Genomic DNA, 19,485 nt, shown 5'->3' with positions numbered 1-19,485 from the left:
ATGGCTCCCTCAGTAAGTGCTTTATTGACTTAGTGTGTCAGAAATAGAACAGAGCCCTCCTTCCCCAGTACCTCAGTGCCATGCATAGACCCTCAGCCCCACATGGCAACAGCTGTCCTCACCCTGAGACCATCTACCTTAATCTGTACACCTCTGACACGCAGCCAATCTGTCATAGTCATTGTCCCAGTTATGACTGTGCCCAAAGGGGAAGAGACACTTGGGGGATCTCTAGGGGATTAATGCTAGAAACTGTTTATTCTTGAGAAGCTTCATCTTCATTTCTGCCACAGTTGGAACTTCCTGAAGAAGGAGGGAGGCCTGAGGTTTTGCACAATCCATTTTTGGGCCTGTTGACACTTAAACTTCCACACCCTTGGCAGCAGAATACACTTAACCTAAAGCAGTATTTGGGGTTGAGAAAAACCTGGTGGGGTAAATGAATATGTATGTGAAATATGTATTGTTTGGGCTCTGTCTGACCCTGTGGTTCCATCTTATTCTACCTTCTATGATGGTGATGAAGCTCAATTGATATCCCTAGGGGAGAAAGAGAAGTAGTGGGTTTAGCAAAAATAATTTGTGTAATTAAAGTTTATTTGAACACAAAATACTTTCTCTGTCTATAAAATAGCTGTTAGCAGTAGCAGCAGTATGTCTTGGCCAAGGGTGGGGCTGATCTCTCCAGACTCTGTCTGCTGAGGGTATAGGGTATTTTGACTCTCACAGAAAGCAATGGCCTAAGTCACCAAATGACTTTCTTGGTCCCCACTGAAGCAGTGTAGCTCTCTATAGCATTTTTGGTGGTTATAGGTTAAGTGTGTGGCCACATCATGCTTTTTCTCAAGCAGGGACTGTCCCCAACAAGTGCTCACACCATGCTCTCTAAGTTCTCCTTGGACAAGGCCTCAGCTGCTGCCTCAGCCTGAGTCTCAGAGAGTGTGTAGGAGTCCTGGTAATCTTGAAGCAGTTTGACCACCTCCAGGTGGTTGAACTGCACAGCATCATCCAGCGGGATGTTGCCCCACCTGAGAGGAACAATGATCATAATCAGGCAAAGAAGACATGAAAGTGTAGTGGTTGTAAACATGTGCACGGTGGCTGGATGGCAGTGGTGTGAAGCTGTGCCCACCCTCCCACTTCCCTTTTAGCCTAATCCTCACCTGTCCTTGACAAAAGGATTCACTTTGCAAGCCTCAATCAGGAATTTAACAACTTCAGTGTGTCCTGGGAATATAGACAAGGAAAATGAGAGCATATAGGTCCTGAACCCTTTGGTGCAGACCCTTGGCTGCTGGAGTCTATACCCAGAGGGGCGGGGAGAAGTCCTCTTCCCATTTTGCTCCCTGCAGCAGTCAGTCTGTCTGAAGGGCATCTGGACAAAACTATTTGCTGCCCATATAACCTTGAAGGCACATAAAATGGGGGTACTCTTGGTAGAAAAGAAAGGGTCTTACGATTTAACCCTCTTTAACCCTTCAGATACCTTCAGCTGCAGCAACATGCAGAGCTGTGCGGGAGTCGTAGTCTTTCTGTTCCATATTCATGGCTGACAAGGCAAATCTGAGGGTAGTAGAAAGCAGCTAGAGTTATCTAGATCAGTCTGGAATCACTAGTGTTCTTTCTGAAGTGGGATCAGACTGGATGAGTTCCACAGAGAGTAAAACAGCTTATGCCAAGATTTGTAGGCTCTGAATAATGTATGTTCTATACTCAGATGAGACTGTTACTCCCACATTAGAGATATGAGAGTTGATGCTTCCAGAAACATTACTGGCTCCCTGTAGTGGGTGCCCAGTACACATTTGTTGATGTTGGTAATCCATTTGAGGCAGGGTCCCCACCTCCTAGGCCTCTGCTCTTACCACCCAAGTTAATAACAGTGGCTACCAGTAAGTTCTTATCCTAGGGAAGACACTTTACTTTTTTAAAAAAATCTCATTTAAATGCAATTTATATCCAATCCATTCTGTCCAGCGCCAAAGCTAAAACACTTAACTATTTTGCTGTGTTGCCTCCTAATAAGATCTCTGACCAGGAGTATTTTACTATGTATATCTGGTCACAGAATTACCTTCGAAGAGCTGAGACATCTCCACTATAGGCAGCAAATAACAGGTTTACCACAGTCTTGTTCTGGAACACAAATCATACCCACCTGAGATTAATTGTGGCTTTGAACCCATCCATGCCCAGCTCTGTCCTGTGACCCTCCTCAATGGATGCTTAGTCAAGGGTATTGCTGAAGTGTTGTGGAATGCTCAATTCTGAAATAGTCTCACAAGTCATCTGGGGTTTTCCTTACCTGAACTTCTCCCCCTTCACGCCGTGGGTCTAACTTCCGAGCACAGTGCCGCAAGTTGTCATAGTTGTGGAAATTGAAGAGAGACACCAATTTCTAGAATTGTAAGCCAAAGATCTTATTTATTTACTCCTTGCACTTAGCAGGAGCTCAAAATTGCATTATTTATTTAAAATAACAGTGGCTACCATTAAATACATTTATTGCTTAATTCAAAAATATTAAGTACTAGGCCGGGCGCGGTGGCTCACGCCTGTAATCCTGGCACTCTGGGAGGCTGAGGCAGGTGGATTGTTTGAGCTCAGGAGTTTGAGACCAGCCTGAGCAAGAGCGAGACCCCGTCTCTACTAAAAATAGAAAGAAATTATACGGACAACTAAAAATACACATTAAAAAAAAAATTAGCCGGGCATGGTGGCACATGCCTGTAGTCCCAGCTACTTGGGAGGCTGAGGCTGGAGGATTGCTTGAGGTTGCTGTGAGCTAGGCTGACGCCACGGCACTCTAGCCTGGTCAACAGAGTGAGCCTCTTTTTAAAAAAAAAAAAAAAAAAAAAAAAATATATATATATATATTAAGTACTATATGCAAAGCAGCTCACCTGGCAGAAGTTGATGCCCCTCTGGCTGTTCCCCAACTTGTCCAGTGGAGGTGACAGACACATCATTCCCATGACATTGGGTACCACCAGAAGTATAGCTCCTGACACAGCTGACTTGGCTGGCAGGCCCACCTGGGGAACAAAGTTGAAGATGAAGATGAGTTGGTGCCCCAAATTTGAGAAAATCAACAAGTAAGACCAGGCCAGGCCCGGTGGCTCATCCCTGTAATCCTAGCACTTTGGGAGGCCAAAGTGGGAGGATCACTTGAGCTCAGAAGTTTGAGACGAGCTTGAGTAAAGGCGAGACCCCATCTCTACTAAAAAATAGAAAAAATTAGCCAGTGGTGGTGCATGCCTGTAGTCCCAGCTACTTGGGAGGCTGAGGCAAGAGAATTGCTTGAGGTTGCTGTGAGCTAGACTGATGCCATAGCACTTTAGCCCAGGTGACAGAGTAAGAGTCCGTCTCAAAACAAAACAACAACAAAAAAAACACCCAACAAACTAAATAAAACTATACCAAGTGACTGAATGGGCAAGGCCGCAACCCATCTCAACCTTTTGGATTGTTATTTAGCTTCTTTTCTTACTCCTTTCCTTTCCTCCTCTTAAATTTGTTGATTCTGTTAGGAAATATTTGCTGAAATAGCCACAGCATTTTGTGCTGGATGCTGTGCTAGAACTAGGACAGAGTCTCTCATTTAACTTACATTCTGGTGGCTAGGAGACAGGCAATAAACAGGTAAATAAACAGGCAAAAATAAATTTTAAAATGATTATAAGTACTGAGAAGAAAAGAAGTTGGGTGCTAGGCCAGGCGTGGTGGCTCACGCCTGTAATCTTAGCACTCTGGGAGGCCGAGGCGGGTGGATCGCTCAAGGTCAGGAGTTTGAGACCAGCCTGAGCAAGAGTGAGACCCCGTCTCTACTAAAAATAGAAAGAAATTATCTGGCCAACTAAAATATATATAGAAAAAATTAGCCGGGCATGGTGGCACATGCCTGTCCCAGCTACTCGGGAGGCTGAGGCAGTAGGATTGCTTAAGCCCAGGAGTTTGAGGTTGCTGTGAGCTAGGCTGACGCCACGGCACTCACTCTAGCCAGGGCAACAAAGTGACACTCTGTCTCAAAAAAAAAAAAAAAAAAAAGAAGTTGGGTGCTGTAAACAGAGATGGAAGGGGGGCCAACTGAGATAGGGTGGTCAGAAAAGCCTTTCTCTGGAAGTGGTATCTAAACTGAGACCCAGAGAACAGCCAGCCATATGAAGGGTGATTCAGAAGCTGTAACATCTTGTGTTTATGTATTTGAGGAACTTGGTGTGTTCGACAAACTCCCCTAAGGATTTTCAACCTATTGCCTCGTTGAAAGTTTGTCAATCCACCTCTCTATCTTCAGAGACTCAGTGTTCTCTCTTTTTGGCACTGGGCTCATGGCATATGGATGGCAGGGCCAGAAACACTTACATGGAAGGCAAACTGGCCAGAGAAGTCATACATGCCACAGGAATGCATGAGGCTTAGGGTGTTGCGTACTGCTTCAGCACTCAGCACACTCTCGCCTGTGATGGGGCAGATCCCGCCATTGGCAAGGGTGGCTGCCATGACACTCCCTGATTCACAGGTGACCTCCACAGAGCACAGCTATGAAGACAAGGAGAGGTAAAGATGTGGTGTGGACCTGAAGACGGTGGTCTTGGGTACAGAGCAATGTTCTCAGCATATAGTTCCCCAGGTGTTTCTAAAGGACACCAGAACCACTAGAGAAGATTATCCCTCTTATCCCTCTTGTGGGTAGGCACAAGGAGGGAAGTCTGTCCTATTCCCTTGTCCCTGATCAGTGTCTGCTTACCTGGAAGTAGAGATCAAGGGCAGCCATCATGTCCACCCCCTTAGGAAAGCACTGCAAGGAAGAAGAGGGGAAAGCATTTTGCAGAGCATCAGCAGCCCTTTCACACCGCCAGGGCCTCAGCCAAAGTCTCCAATCCCTACTGCCCTTCCACCAGCAGCAGAATTCCCAGGGACTTTCTCTACCAGCCTCTCCCAGTTACCTTCTTTTCCTTGAGATAATAGCCAATGGCATAATTCCGATCCCCTGTTTCCTTCTCTGACTGGAATCTGAAGAAAACACCCAATTTAGTAGTTGAAGTTTGAGGGGTGGGTGTTGGGAGAAGGGGAAAAATTACCTTCTCTGAGAGAGACAGAACTACATCACACATCAAACTAAGCCCCTTTATAACTTTTCATAGTAATAGTAGAGGAAACTTCTGAACCTGAGCAAACACTCAGCATAGCTTTGCTATAAAATGTAAAGAAACAAAACAAAAAAAGCCACCCCAAATTGTCCAGTCACCAGGTTCCCTAGACTAGATGACTAGACAATTTGGGTTGGGGTTTTCTTGTTCTAGTCTAGGGAAACTGGTGAGGCTTTTGTCTTTGGGTCTTGGCAAGAAAGGGCTCAGGCACAAGTCATCACATTGCTCTTCTCATTACATACTAATTAGAAATGGAACAAATTATTTTACAAAGTAAATAAATGTCAATGAAAGGGCTCAGAGGAAGCTGGGAGGCCAAAGTTCCCCTGGGATTTCTTCCTCCTAAGGTTCTCCTCTCTTTCCCTACCCCATCCCATGTATACACCCACTCCCCACAATGCATTCAGCTGATCCTCTAAACAGGGTCTTACGTGGCATTGCTGAAACCCACGTATTCATTCCCAGCCATTTTGTTCAGATACTGCAACACCTGGAAGAGAAAAAGGCATGGGAGGCACCACTTGACTTAAGACCTCAATTTAACACATCCCAAGCTGACTACACAATCCTTATCAAGAGGCTTTACTCTCTGAGGCCAGCAGATTCCCACAGCTCTGGAAATAAGGCTTCTAGTGTGGGCTGGTGCACCTGATAGTGCAGGTGCACCAGATAGAGCCAGGCACTGGGGCAGCTGGAGAGGACACGCCATGGAGAAAAGCAGCCAGGGGCTGAGTAGCAAGGGAACTTACAAAATCAAACTTCTCCGCTTTGTTACAGTCCATCTGCAGACAAAGAGAAGAGAAGTGAGTATTCCAGGCCTAGGAGGATGACAGAGGGAAGGGTTGGGAGGACCTAGTGGAGTTAAAGTGTTAGACTGGTCTTCCTAGTAGAAAAGTATTATATTTTACAATGACTTTTTTTTTTTTTTTTTGAGACAGAGTCTTGCTCTGTTGCCCTGGGTAGAGTGCAGTGGTGTCATTGCAGCTCATTACAATCTCAAACTCCTGGGCTCAGTGATCCTCCTGCCTCAGCTTCCTGAGTAGCTGGGACTACAGGTGCATGCCATCGCAGCTGGCTAATTTTTTCTATTTTTGGTAGAGATGGGGTCTTGCTCTTACTCAGGCTGGTCTCGAACTTCTGACTTAAAACAATCCTCGGACTTCGGCCTCCCACAGTGCTAGGATTACAGATGTGAGCCACCGCACCTGGCCAAAATGACTTTTTTTTTTTTTTTTTTTTTTAAAACGCAAAAAGCCAACTGAGACTTTTTTATACTCATGTATATCTAGTGATCTTAAAAACCAAGCCAAGCTGGGTACCTGAGTTTCAGCTACTCTGGAGGCTGAGGCAAGAGGATTGCTTGAGCCCAGGAGTTTGAATCTAGACTGGGTAACATAGCAAGAGACTGCCTTTAAAAAAATGGACAAAGAAACCCAAACCATTTAGATTTTATTATCAAGGAATGAGTGTATGGATAACCTCACTGCATCAATGAGCCTCACTCATCCTGAGTTTCACCCCCATTTCCATTCTTAATCCAAAGCCTCATCCCTGATGCCCATTTGCATCTTCCTGACTCCAGTCTTGTCCCCAAGCCCCACCCCTATCCCTGATCTCTGTCCCACATTAGAGCCTGACTCCCATACCCATTTCCAAGATGGAATGAAGTAGCAGGAATGGGATGAGAGTGTCTGCTGCATATATTGTAATATTCAATTATATTCACAACTGAAATAAAGCTAAAGATTTTAGCTGGGAGTCAAGTCCAACAGGGCCTACTTAAGGGAGAATGGGATGAGGCAGATTCCAGATATAGGGTTGTAGACAGAGCCATCACAGAATGAGGGAGAGACCTGGTCTGGTCTCCTCCCCCAAACTCATTGCTTCCTGCACAGTGTCAACTATAGAGTCAACGCTGCTGGGACTCTGACACCTGAATCCCTGGGGGAAGGGTTCCTAACACCACCTTCCACAGGAGGGGCTGTGATTGGCTCCAGAGTGTTGCTGCCCAGCTGCTCCCAGGTTCTTGCTCAAGCCCTGGGAGACCTACAGCTGACGCCAGTCTGACACCCTTATTCAAGGCCAACTCACAGTTCCAGGTGACGTGAATAACTGCCCTGGCCTGGCCATTCACCCCTTTCTCCATGTGTCCCTCACCTAGAAGTGGCCAATCGGTACCTAATAGTGCTGTCCTCCCCCTGTCTCTGGCATTTGGCCCTTGGTCCTAGGCAGGGGTCAGGATCTGCTCACTTCTCTAAGGGCCAGGAAGCTGTGGGCTCTAGACTCGTGGGTGGGGGCAGGGAACAGTACAGGGTGGGGGTTGGGGAGGTATGCAGTCCCTTTTACTAACATCCTCAGCATTACACGTGGGTCCCTGCTGTGTTCTCATGTGCCTCCTGGGGACCCTCAAGGGAGTCAGAGCCTCACCAGTCTCCCTGGACTGCTGAACAGATAAGACAGATACAGGAACAACGGAGCTTAGAGAATATTACCTTTCAGAAGGTTAGAGTGGCACTGACCTTGATCAAGGAGCTGACGACAATGGCACCAGCATTGACCATGGGGTTATGGGGAATTCCTGGAGAAATACAAGCCACCCAGAGTCTTATCAGCCACTAAATAAAGCCTCCTTTACAGCCTGCCCACTCTGTAGGTTAGACAAGAAATATTTCTTTGCTGGAGAGAAAGGAATGACAGGGCTAATCAGGAAGGTCAGAGAAACAAAGAAAGAAGCCTGGGGGAGGGGTGGGGATAAGGAGAAGGGAGCAGCTATGGGTTTGGTCTGATTCCTGGTAGTACTCACCTTCCTCATTGAGGGAGAGCTTGTTGTAGCGCAGGCCGCTGGGCTCTTTGCCCACAAACTTGTGCACGTAGTCAGTGCCTAGGGTGCTTATGGAGATGGCATAGGTGAGGGGCTTCACACAGGACTGCAGGCAGAAGGGGATCTTTGTGTGGCCCACAGAGTGCCTGGAGGCAGGCAGACAGGTGCTATGAAAGGGGCTGGCTTTTGTTCTGCACCTGTGCCCTGCCTCCCCTTCCACTTGCCCAGCATCTCACCGCTGACCATCCACCGTGCACAGGGAGACCCCCCACAGGTCTGGGTTTGACTTGGCCAGCTGAGGGATGTAGGCTGCCACCTGGACATAAATGGGAAGAGAAAAGGGAGATGGAGATGGAGAAGAGGAACAAAATTCAGGTTGAGGATCAAGAAATCTTTTAGATAAAAGCCAAAATTCTGTCTCCTGCTGGGCAAACAGGTTCCCTCCTGCCTATTGCTCCCAGAAATGCCCAAGCTTTAAGTACTAGAGGACTAGTGTTACAGCTCTTTAGAATTTGTCTAGCAGCTTTTCTGGTCCTGACTGGAAGACCCAAAATAAAAAAATAAATAAAAAAGTACTAGAGGGCCTTATTTTTCTGTAGCCCCGATCTTGTAGGAAAGGCAGTAAAGCCCATGGGAGGTAAAAAAGGAGAATTCTGGGGTCAGCGTCCGTTTTTAGTTCTTAGGCGTAATTACCCTATCAGTCTCTTTGAAGGCTCTATTGAACCTTTATGACAATTTACCTTAATTGACCATAAAAACCTCAGATTCCCTCACTTGCTCTAGGAATCACATGTATAGAAACAACATGAAGCCACTTCCCTATTTTTAGAGGTTCTGCTTCTTGTCTCTCATCCGTTGGATTCCTAGCCCCAGGAAATCTCTGAGAAGCAAGGTATATCTGGCCCAGATCCCTTGTCCCTCCCTTAGTCCCCTGGGCCTCACTTTGCCTCCAGTGAGCTCTTTGGCATCCTCAAAGATGCGATCCACATGGCCCGTGAACTCCTCAAAATCAGGAATGACAAACTTCTTTCGGAATGCCTGGGTCAGGAGTACAATGTTGCTGCTCACACACCTGGATCCCAGACATGATTGGATTAGGGGGCTGGAGAGATGCAGCTGGGACTCACTCTGGAGCCATGGAAGTTGGGAATAAACGAGGTTGTGAGTGGTCAGCAGGTTTGGGATCAACAGCTGTGTGACCTTTGGCAGGTCAGTTTATCTTTCTAGGTCTTAGTTTCCTAGCCTCTAAAATGAGGGGTTGTAATGACATGGAAAGATGCTATGTCTTGGGATATGAGAAAAAATAAATACCAGAATAGTATGACGTATACCATGTCACCTTTATATTTTAAAAATCCTAAATCATATAAGCATATTTATATATATTCATATATGTATGTAAATACATAGGACATTATAGATACCCACTAATCTGTTAACAATGTTTACTTTTGGGAAAAAGGGACTGGGATTGGGTAGGGAGGGAAAGGAGAACCTGTATTTCTATATTATTTGAACTTTTATAATGAGTACTGATGTATTACTTATTTATTATAATAAGTAATAAAATGAAGGGTTGAACTATACAATCCGCAAGATTCCTCCACCTTGCTCTGATAGTCTATGTCCACAAACAGTTTGGAGAGCAGTGCCCTTGTTTCTGGGGCCCTCACTTTTGGAAGAGATCTCGGTCTAAAAGGCCACCATTGCTGGATTCTTGGACCATGCGGTGCATCTGACTCATACAGTCCTGGAGCCGGGGATCTGTTGTCTGCAGTCCAGTGGCCTTCAGTGCCTTTAGGGGAAAGAAGAAGCCTGGTAAGGTCAGCTACAAGGACAGTGATCTAATCCTAATAATCTTTCCCAATGAATACCCAATTAGCTCAGCCCCAACTACTACAATAGATGGAACAAATGGGTTTGGAGACTAAGAAAGGAGGGAATGGAGCAACTCCTATGCTAACAAGGGTTTCTTGCCCTTTTTCATGAGTCAGAGGGTTTAATCTTTGGACCTTGGGGCAGGGATGGGATTGTCTTTTCAACCTAGGCATCTGCTATTATCCATCTGTATTCTCCATCCTCATGTATCAACCAATTAGCTTCCCTGCAGTTGTCCTACCCTCCTTTCCCCACTTTCCAGAGGTCTTAAGGGATTGTGGCTCTGAACCAGTAGAGAGCAACTTACCGTAGTGAACTTGTGGATAGGGATTCGTTCCTGTCCCTCAGCAATGGTGTAGAAAAGCAAATCACCCAGGCGGGACAGCATGCCACTCTCTGATGAATCACTGTTTGGGGCAGAGACAGGGGAGGAGGGAAGGAGCCTAAGAACTAATACCTACTCCTCCTTCTGGAACATGGGCTTATAAGTAGGTGGTGCCCTCATTCTATGTCTCTTTCCTGAACCATCTGATCTGTATCTCTAATTCTAACTTTCACATCTGTCCTGAGAAGTTGTAAATCTTACTCTCTAGCTTTCTGTTACTCCTAACCTTCAAACATTTATTTCTAGCTGCCTTCTAGACCCTTCTACTTTTAGATGCCCCACAGGCACTGAAAACTCAACATGTTCACACCTGAGTCATCTCACCTCCTTCCCTCTTCTCCTTCTCTTGTGTTTCCCATCTGGGTTAATAGCATTACCACCCACCTAGGTGCTAAGCTGGAAATGTGGAAGCATTTTGGTAGGTCCCACACCTTACGTCCATATGCAGTTGGTCACCAACATTTGATGAATCTACCTTCATAATGTCCACAAATCCACCTTCTCTTCTCCTGTTCCCCTGTGCCAGCATGGAGTAGTAGAAAGAACCAGAGTTTGCCCCTTAATAGCAAATCACTGTCCTTGTAGCTGACCTGTGATCTTGAGCAGGTCATTTAATATTTCTGAACCTGCTACCTTATCTGTAAAATAAGGGTAGTAATGTCTTCTTCACGCAGGTGATATGAGTCCGCATGAAGATAATATTCCATGAAAAACTGTCTAGTACAAAGTAGATGCTCAATTAATCATGCTTCTTTATCATCAGCTCCTTATTGTTTGTTACCTAACTGCCACTATACTCTCTTGACTTCCAATCAATCTTCCACAATATGCCAGTTGTCTTTCTTTCTTTTTTTTTTGAGACAGAGTCTCACTCTACTGCCCAGGCTAGAGTGCCATGGCATCAGCCTAGCTCACAGCAACCTCAAACTCCTGGGCTCAAGCAATCCTGCCTCAGCCTCCTAAGTAGCTGGGACTACAGGCATGTGCCACCATCCCCAGGTAATTTTTTATATATATATTTTTAGTTGTCCAGCTAATTTCTTTCTATTTTTAGTAGAGACGGGGTCTCGCTCTTGCTCAGGCTGGTCTTGAACTCCAGACCTCAAGCGATCCACCCGCCTCGGCCTCCCAGAGTGGTAGGATTACAGGCGTGAGCCACTGCGCCCGGCCCCAGTTGTCTTTCTAAAACACAAATGTAATTTCTCCACTCAAAAACCTTTGGTAGGCCATTCTTGGTGGCTCATGTCTGTAATCCTAGCACCCTGGGGGGCCGAGGCAGGAGGATTGCTTGAGGCCAGAGTTCAAGACCAGCCTGAGCAAGAGCGAGACCCCATCTCTACTGAAAAAATAGAAAGAATTAGCTGGACAACTAAAAATATATAGAAAAAATTAGCCGGGCATGGTGGTGCATGCTTGTAGTCCCAACTACTCGGGAGGCTGAGGCAGAAGGATTGCTTGAGCCCAGGAGTTTGAAGTTGCTGTGAGCTAGGTTGACAGATACCACAGCACTCTAGCCCTGGCAACAGAGTGAGACTCTGTCTCAAAAAAAAGTAAAAATTAAAAAAAAAGAAAAAAAAAAAAAGAAAAAAGAAAGCAAGGTGCAGAATAATTGTATAGTATGATACCATTTTAAAGAAAAGGTAAAATAATATCAACATGTGTTTTACACATAAAATATCTCTGGAAGGCTATAGAAGGTATCAATGACATGGGATTGTCTCTGGGGAGAAAAATTTCCTAGGCATTTACGATAAGAAATAATTGAATAAGTGCACAAGAGTATATAATAACCAAATTGAAGACTGATTAAATAAATTATGATTCTTCATACAATGGAATCTTTTAAAATGGAAAAACTGCAGCTATTAAAAATGACAATGTCATACGCACACACATATTCAATATTAAAAGCTGTCCATAAAAGGAAAAGACAGGTTACCAAAGAATATGAATATTATGATCCCATTTTTGTTAAATTACATACATTTATGGGATATATTTCACCATATTAATTGGTTATCTCTAATATTGAGATCTTTATTTTCTTCTAGATACTCTGTATTTAGTTTTTCTTTTAAAGTCAGAAATACAGTAAAGCTAAATATTAAATGAACAATCTGAATAACAAGCATTTCCTCTTTGCTGCCCTCCTTTCCTGGCAACAGAAATCCCTCTCCCTCATGGTATCATCACACTCCCAGAGCACATCACTCTCCATCGCTTTCAGCCCCTTCTGCCCGGGGATCAGTCCAAGGGAGTTACCAGGAGGTTCCCTGGAGCACAGGCAGCCATAGGCAGGAGAAACAAGGTCCCCTAAAAACACTTCCATCACCCTACTCTGTTGGGTAAGAAAGTGTGTATGGGGGAACTAGGGATACCTCTAGCTCCCCACCCACCCAGAAGGTGGACAGGTGAGGGACATCAAGCCTTTGCTCTATCCCACCTGGGAGGAAGTTGGGGTGCAGACTGGAACAGGAGGGAGAAGGCTTATCCTTTAAATGTTCTGGGTCTCTTTGAGAAGAGCCTGATGGAAAAGTACTGCGTAGTAATGATTAGTAATAAAAAAAAATACCCATTGGTCTGCTACCCCTCAGGACAGGGACTCAAGTAGTGGTGAGGTAGTGCCGTGTCAGTCGGCTACTTTAATCATGGTGTGTATATGTTCTGAGTGTCATCAGGTAAATGGCAATGGCAGGGGAGATGGGCCATTTTCTGTTCCTGGTATAATAGGGCAGGGGCTACTTGGACAGCGTCTATGCTGGCCTTCTGGGAAAGACAAGATTTCCTGTTCAGCAAGGTCTGCGTTTTGGAGGAAAAAAGGTTCAGCCACCAAGTATTCCTGGGCAGTGGAGGAGAGAAAGGTTCGCCCTCCTGGGGGGAAGTGCCCAAGGGAAAAGAACCCTTTAAATCAAGGAGCCTGAGCAGCACAAATAACAGCTCTGACTGGCTCTGGTTTGGGAAATTTGCGTCTTAATGTCTTTTCCTCCATTTTAATTATTCTCCCCGTTCAACAACCAATTTGGAAAACCACCCTTATTCTACAGATTAGGAAGTCCTGCTTACGCACACTCCCAACACATACACACGTACCCGCGCACCAATAATACATGCGCATTACACATTACCTGCTGAGGACACGCAGAATCACAGACACACCACATAGACACAGACTCAAGTACACTTGGACTTGAGGGACAGGAAGCTGTTCCATTCCCACGCATACCCTAGAATACACACGAGGACCCGGGAGGTGAGACAGGGTGAGGATGGGCGGGCGTGTACTCGGCCCAGCACTCAGACACGTGCACCAAGCAACACTTCGCACCCATCTGCACTCCCAGTTAAGTACGCACCTTGGACAGGCAACATCCCGAGGGCCGACCTGCCCAAACGCCCTCCCCGGCCACCGCACGTCACCGCCCGAGCGTGGCGGACCCAAAGCCCCAAACCTAAAGAAAAAGACATCGCAGGCTAGTGAGCGAGGAGACGGGAGATGAGAGGCGCTCCCTAGGGAAAGGGACTGGAAGCTAGCAAGAAGGACAGTGGGAGTGGGAGCGCGCCTGTCCCCTGACCCCAGTCCCACGAGTCTTACTGCCCCTGGTGCTGTGGCTGGTGGCCGTGCGGCGTCTCTCTGCCCGGCGCCGCGGCCTCACTGAGGAGGTACCGGACGCCCCCGCCAAAGAGGGGGCTCCGGCTCAGGTGACCCCAGACTCCCCGCCGGCAGTCATTGCCCGCCCGGCTCAGCGCTTTCTGCAGAGCCTTCATAGAGCGCATGCCCCCAGCGCGCCGGCGGCTCTGCGGAGCGCCCGTCCTGGCCGTCCGAGCGGTGATTGGAAGGGAGGGGCGGAGGAGCAGCGGGCGAGACCAGGTGCGGGGAGCGGTGATGGAGTGCTGCGCTTGAGAGATGGAGAAGAGGGGCACGGTGGGTGGGGTTGGAGCTGGAGGAGGGGCCGGCCCCTTCGCAGCTCGCGCCAGGGCTAGATGCACCCATTCCCCCAAGACAGGGGACAGGTGAGGAGTGTGAGGGTTAGAGGAGAACCTGGGTCGGGGTCTAGTGGGTGGAGAGGGGGCGGTGTCTGGGAGGCAAGATGGACAAGGCCAAGTCCAATCACTGAGGAAGCAAAAACCTTGAGGTGGGGAAAGGGAGAGGCTACCCAATGAGAGCAAAGCGGTGGGCCGACCGCACAGGCCTGCGGATTCTTCTGCGCGTCGGCCCCTGTGACTGGCAGTGCGTGCGGACGCTGAGGGCGGGAAAGCTGAGGCTGAGCGGCTGCGAAGCCGGGGGCTCCGCGGCGACGCTGCGGGTCGGGACTATGGAATTCTCTGATAGAGAGGAGTGCGCTGCCTCGGGAGAGAAGGATAAGAGTGAGCCCTGTTGAGGAGGTTCCGTAGAGAGCTTCGACATTCGAAGGCCAAAACCGGCCCTCAGTAACCCGCCGCGTAACGCGGCGTGGAGGCCAAACGCACCCTAGTCACTGATGCGCGGTGGTGAGTGAAGCGTGGGATGGCCGCACAATACCGCGAGCACAAACAGCCCCTGAACTCTTCCGTGAGGCATGGGGCGGCGAAAAGGGAGTGGTGGTTAGAATGTGTGGGTTCTAATTTTATCTCTCTACCATTTATTTGGTGGCTGTGTAGGACTCGTTTACTTATCTGTAAAGTTCAGATATTAAAGTAAGGCAGCGCACACAAAAACATTTTATAAACCGTGAAGTGCTCTCAAGTTTTTGCTATTTTCGTTACTTGGCCTTGTCTTCCTCACGGACAGAAAAGAGATGATGTTCAAAAAGAATTTTGAAAACTAAAAAGTTCAGGACTTTCCATTTGCATTTAGGAGAACTTTTTATCCCCACAGTGCCTAAAGCAACATTTAGTAGGAACTCATTATGTAAATAATAGCTGTTATTGAGTGCCTATGGTGTGCCAACCACTTAGTTTATCTCGCTCTCTTACTAGAGACTTACAAAGCAGTTATTATTAGTCTCATTTTGTTTGTTTGTTTGTTTTTTGAGACAGAGTCTCACTCTGTTGCCCGGGCTAGAGTGCCATGGCATCAGCCTAGCTCACAGCAACCTCACACTCCTGGGCTCAAGTGATCCTCCTGCCTCAGCCTCCCAAGTAGCTGGGACTACAGGCATGCACCACCATGCCCAGCTAATTTTTTCTATATATATTTTTAGTTGTCCATATAATTTCTATTTTTAGTAGAGACGGGGTCTTGCTCTTGCTCAGGCTGGTCTTTAACTCCTGACCTTGAGCAGTCCTCCCGCCTCGGCCTCCCAGAGTGCTAGGATTACAGGCGTGAGCCACCATGCCCGGCCGGGACTACCTCGAATGCAGTGACTCCGACTTGTTTCATGCTTGCTTTGCCCAAGAGGCAAAGTTCTGGGTCTTAATATAAACTTAATCAAATATTAGTGTTTTCATACATAACAGGCTAATCTTATCCTTGTTTCATGAGAATGTTGTTATTATCTGAAGCTTTTTGATCTGTCCAAAAGAAAAATACCTTACGTTAGGGAATTTCTAAACATTACCCAGAAGTTATTTGCTTACTTTATTTCCTATCCCAGCTTCTTTGAATTAGCTTTAATTGTAATCAGTAATGAGTTCCTCACTCTCTCCCAGCACTCTTCTGCTAATAGGAACTGGTTGGGTAGCAAAGAAAATCTACCTTTAGAAGCTGACGTTCTTTGCATAGACAACTAGCCCCAGCTGCACTTTGTCCTTTGGACTGATTGTGTTTCCAGCACAGGGTTGCTATCTTTGCATGAGGATGGAGCGTGAACTGGTGACTTGGGAGGCCTGTAGTACTCTGTAAAGTATAAGATACTCAAGAAGAACAAGTTTGTCATCCCAGGTGGTTAGAGCTTGGCAGGGTCAGGTCCTTTTTTGTTTCTGATTTGAAAAGGACTCCTCTAGTTTAGTTGTGCTAAAGTATTAGCCAACTATGACATGGGCAGCTAGAAATGAGGATTTTCGTAAGTAAAAGAAAGCTTTTCTATGTCTCTAGCAGTGGGTTTTTAGGTCAGTCCCTGACTGTGCTAGAATTTTGTGGTGTGTGAAGTAGGGTTGGTCTTAATGATTTTGAATCCTTTTCTTATTTAAGAAAAGCTAAATCCTCTGTGGTACAAAATTGGTTACAGGTGTGAGCCACCTCACCTGGCCTCAGCAATGTTTTATAGTTCTTAATGTAGATATCTTAACATTTGTTTTGTTAAATTTACTGCTAAGTATTTAATTTTTGTTGCTATTATGAATGGAATTATTTTCTTAATTTCATTTCAGACTGTTGCTAGTGTATAGAAATACACTTGATTTTGATTCTGTGATTTTTGCAGAACTCATTTATTATTTTTAGTAGTTTTATTATGGGTTTCTTAGGATTTTCTACATAGACAATCGTGTTGTGTATGAATAAGGACCATTTTACTTCTTTTTTTTTTTTTTTTTTTTTGAGACAGAGTCTCGCCCTGTTGCCCGGGCTAGAGTGCTGTGGCGTCAGCCCAGTTCACGGCAACCTCAAACTCCTGGGCTCAAGCAATCCTTCTGCCTCAGCCTGCTGAGTAGCTGGGACTACAGGCATGTGCCACCATGCCCGGCTAATTTTTTCTATATATTTTTAGTTGTCCATATAATGTCTTTTCTATTTTTAGTAGAGACGGGGTCTCGCTCTTGCTCAGGCTGGTCTCGAGCTCCTGAGCTCAAACAATCCACCCACCTTGGCCTCCCAGAGTGCTAGGATTGATTACAGGCGTGAGCCACCGTGCCCTGCCAAGACCATTTCACTTCCTCCTTTCCAATCTGGATGCCTTTAAACTCTTTGGGTTTTTTTTTTTTTTATTTAAGAGAGTCTCACTATGTTGCCCAGGTTGGAGTACAGTGACATGATCATAGCTCAACTCCTGGGTTAAAGCAATTCTGGCTCAGCCTCCCAAGTAGCTGGGACTATAGCCATGAACCACTACACCTGGCTAATTTTTAAACTTTTTTGTAGAGACAATGTCTCGGCTATGTTGCTCAGGCTGTTCTCAAACTCCTGGCCTCAAGTTATCCTCCTGCCTCCCAAAGTGCTAGAATTGTAGGTGTGAACCACTGCACCAGGTCCCTAGTAGTCTTTGATAGCTTTCTTGCTTACTGCTATGAAGATGTCTTGACATATTATCTTTTCTTATTTTTGCCATTGTATCTTTGGGATATATTCCTGTTGGGTTGAAGGGTAAATGCATATATAATTTTGCTAGATAGTGTGAAAGAAATTATTTTATTTTGATTTCCACGAACAGTAAATGAAAATGCCTTTTAACCCACAGTCTCACCAACAGTTTGTTGTAGAGCTTATGGACTTTTGCCAGTTTGGTAGGTGAAAAATGGTATCTCTATGTAGTTTTAATTTAAGCATATATATATTTTTTAATATGAAAGGGTGGGGGAGTGAGGAAGGGGAATACAGTTTCTTTCTTTCTTTCTTTTTTTTTTTTTTTTTTTGAGACAAAATCTTACTTTGTTGCCTTGGCTAGAGTGCAAGAGTGCAGTGGCATCGTCATAGCTCACTGCAGCCTCAAACTCCTGGGCTCAAGGGATCCTTCTGCCTCAGCCTCCCAATTAGCTGGGACTACAGGGGCACACAATGATGCCTGGCTAATTTGTCTATTTTTAGTGGAGGTGAGGAGTCCACTCTTGCTCAGGCTGGTCCTTGGCCTCCCAGAGTGCTAGGATTACAGGTATGAGCCACTGTGCCCGGCATAATTTAAGCTTGTAAAATCCTTTATAATCAACAAAGCACTTTTATACTCATCTGATTTGTAGTGTCCTGATAATCCCTCAGAGATAAGCAGGACAGATAATATGCCCATTTTGTAGAAGAGGAAACCGATGTTTTAAAAGATTGAGATTTTCCAGTTTAACACAGCACATGGGTGCTTGCTTTGGCAGTGCATATGACTAACACAGCAAGTGTTGGAGCTGGGTTTTAGTTTCAAACTTCTGATCTACCTACTACAAATCTATATTTTGTTTTCCCAGTATTTGCTAAAGGAGGCATGACCTATTTCACCCAGGAGATGGCAGTGTTTCTCCTAATATTCATTTGGAGGTCACTTTCCTGTTGGAAGTACAATACTTAAAAAGAGATGAAAATTGTATTCTTTCAGCAAATATTCTCTCTTTTTTTTTTTTTGAGATAGAGTCTCACTCTGTCACCCAGGCCAGAGTGCAGTGGTATAAACATAGCTCACTGCAGCCTCAAATTCCTGGACTCAAGTGATCCTCCAGCCTCAGCCTTCCAGGTAGCTAGAACTACAGGTATGGACCATTACACCCAGCTAATTTTTAAATATTTTGCAGGAATGGTGTTTGGCTGTATTTCCTAGGCTAGTCTCAAATTCTTGGCCCCAAATGATCCTCCCCACCTAGGCCTCACAAAGCTCTGAGATTACAGGTATGAGCCATTATGCCCAGTCTTTCAACAAACATTCTTTTTTTTTTTTTTTTTTTTTTGAGACAGTCTCACTTTGTTGCCCGGGCTAGAGTGAGTGGCGTGGCGTCAGCCTAGCTCACAGCAACCTCAAACTTCTGGGCTTAAGCAATCCTACTGCCTCAGCCTCCCGAGTAGCTGGGACTACAGGCATGCACCACCATGCCTGGCTAATTTTTTCTATATATATTTTTAGTTGTCCAGATAATTTTTATTTCTATTTTTAGTAGAGACGGGGTCTCGCTCAGGCTGGTCTCGAACTCCTGACCTCGAGCGATCCACCCGCCTCGGCCTTCCAGAGGGCTAGGATTACAGGCGTGAGCCACCGTGCCTGGCCTCAACAAACATTCTTGAGTTAAATTATGTTTAGGTGTTAAAGGTAATAAGACCAGTGCAATTGGTGCCTGCCTAATAGAAGTTCACAATCTGAGAGCAAGAGGTGGAAGTGGAGCTGTCAAGCAGAGTTAAAAGCTTACCAAAATTTCAAATAAAATGTTATAGAAATACAAATTTGTAATAGACCTTTTGAGATGGGTGTCTTTAATGTGAAACTGGCAGTATAGTTTTACCTAGCACACAAGTGAAAGTGTGCTTACTCTACTCTTAGGAGACACAGGTAAATTCAAGCTCTTTGACTTCCTTATGACACAAAAATAGGCAATAAAAAGAAAACAATATATTGTGAATATAAAGGGAAAAGCTCCTATATGTCCTCATATGCCATTCCATCACTATCAGCACTATTTTTCAGCATTTTTAATGAGTAACATCTTTT

At 45.6% G+C, this 19,485-nt stretch overlaps 2 protein-coding genes and 1 non-coding gene across 5 annotated transcripts in view; 2 read left to right on the top strand and 1 right to left on the bottom strand.

Annotated features, from left to right (window-relative positions):
* Nucleotides 1-576: 576 nt before the first annotated feature.
* On the bottom strand, nt 577-14,236 carry GLS2 (glutaminase 2). 3 transcript variants are annotated; one of them, XM_045553612.1, is made up of 19 exons: nt 13,827-14,236; nt 13,588-13,683; nt 10,157-10,256; nt 9,645-9,766; nt 8,914-9,043; nt 8,208-8,287; nt 7,954-8,138; nt 7,670-7,728; nt 5,900-5,932; nt 5,582-5,640; nt 4,947-5,013; nt 4,748-4,798; nt 4,363-4,539; nt 2,904-3,035; nt 2,306-2,398; nt 2,075-2,136; nt 1,487-1,563; nt 1,164-1,227; nt 577-1,028 (listed from the first exon to the last, which is right to left on the bottom strand). In XM_045553612.1, the coding sequence occupies exons 1-19, from the start codon at nt 14,006-14,008 to the stop codon at nt 872-874; spliced, it is 1,926 nt and encodes a 641-aa protein (XP_045409568.1). In that variant the 5' UTR covers nt 14,009-14,236; the 3' UTR covers nt 577-871. The 3 variants fall into 3 exon arrangements, with proteins under 3 accessions (XP_045409568.1, XP_045409569.1, XP_045409570.1); XM_045553613.1 differs by having other exon boundaries at nt 7,954-8,117; nt 13,827-14,235; XM_045553614.1 differs by lacking the exons at nt 13,588-13,683; nt 13,827-14,236 and adding an exon at nt 13,360-13,564.
* Nucleotides 8,462-8,522, top strand: LOC123640901. Its single transcript, XR_006736133.1, has one exon. It is a non-coding gene; the product is annotated as a U7 small nuclear RNA (small nuclear RNA).
* A 421-nt stretch (nt 14,237-14,657) lies between the features above and the next one.
* RBMS2 (RNA binding motif single stranded interacting protein 2) overlaps nt 14,658-19,485 on the top strand; it is an 89,529-nt gene continuing 84,701 nt past the window's right edge. The window contains exon 1 of the transcript XR_006735784.1: nt 14,658-14,722. The gene's annotated coding sequence lies outside the window, so the exon portion shown is untranslated. The remainder of the gene's footprint in view (nt 14,723-19,485) is intronic.

This window comes from Lemur catta, chromosome 6 (assembly GCF_020740605.2).
Source record: "Lemur catta isolate mLemCat1 chromosome 6, mLemCat1.pri, whole genome shotgun sequence".
NCBI lineage: Eukaryota > Metazoa > Chordata > Mammalia > Primates > Lemuridae > Lemur > Lemur catta.
Note: the sequence above shows the minus strand (reverse complement) of the source record. Positions and strands in the feature narration are given on the sequence as shown.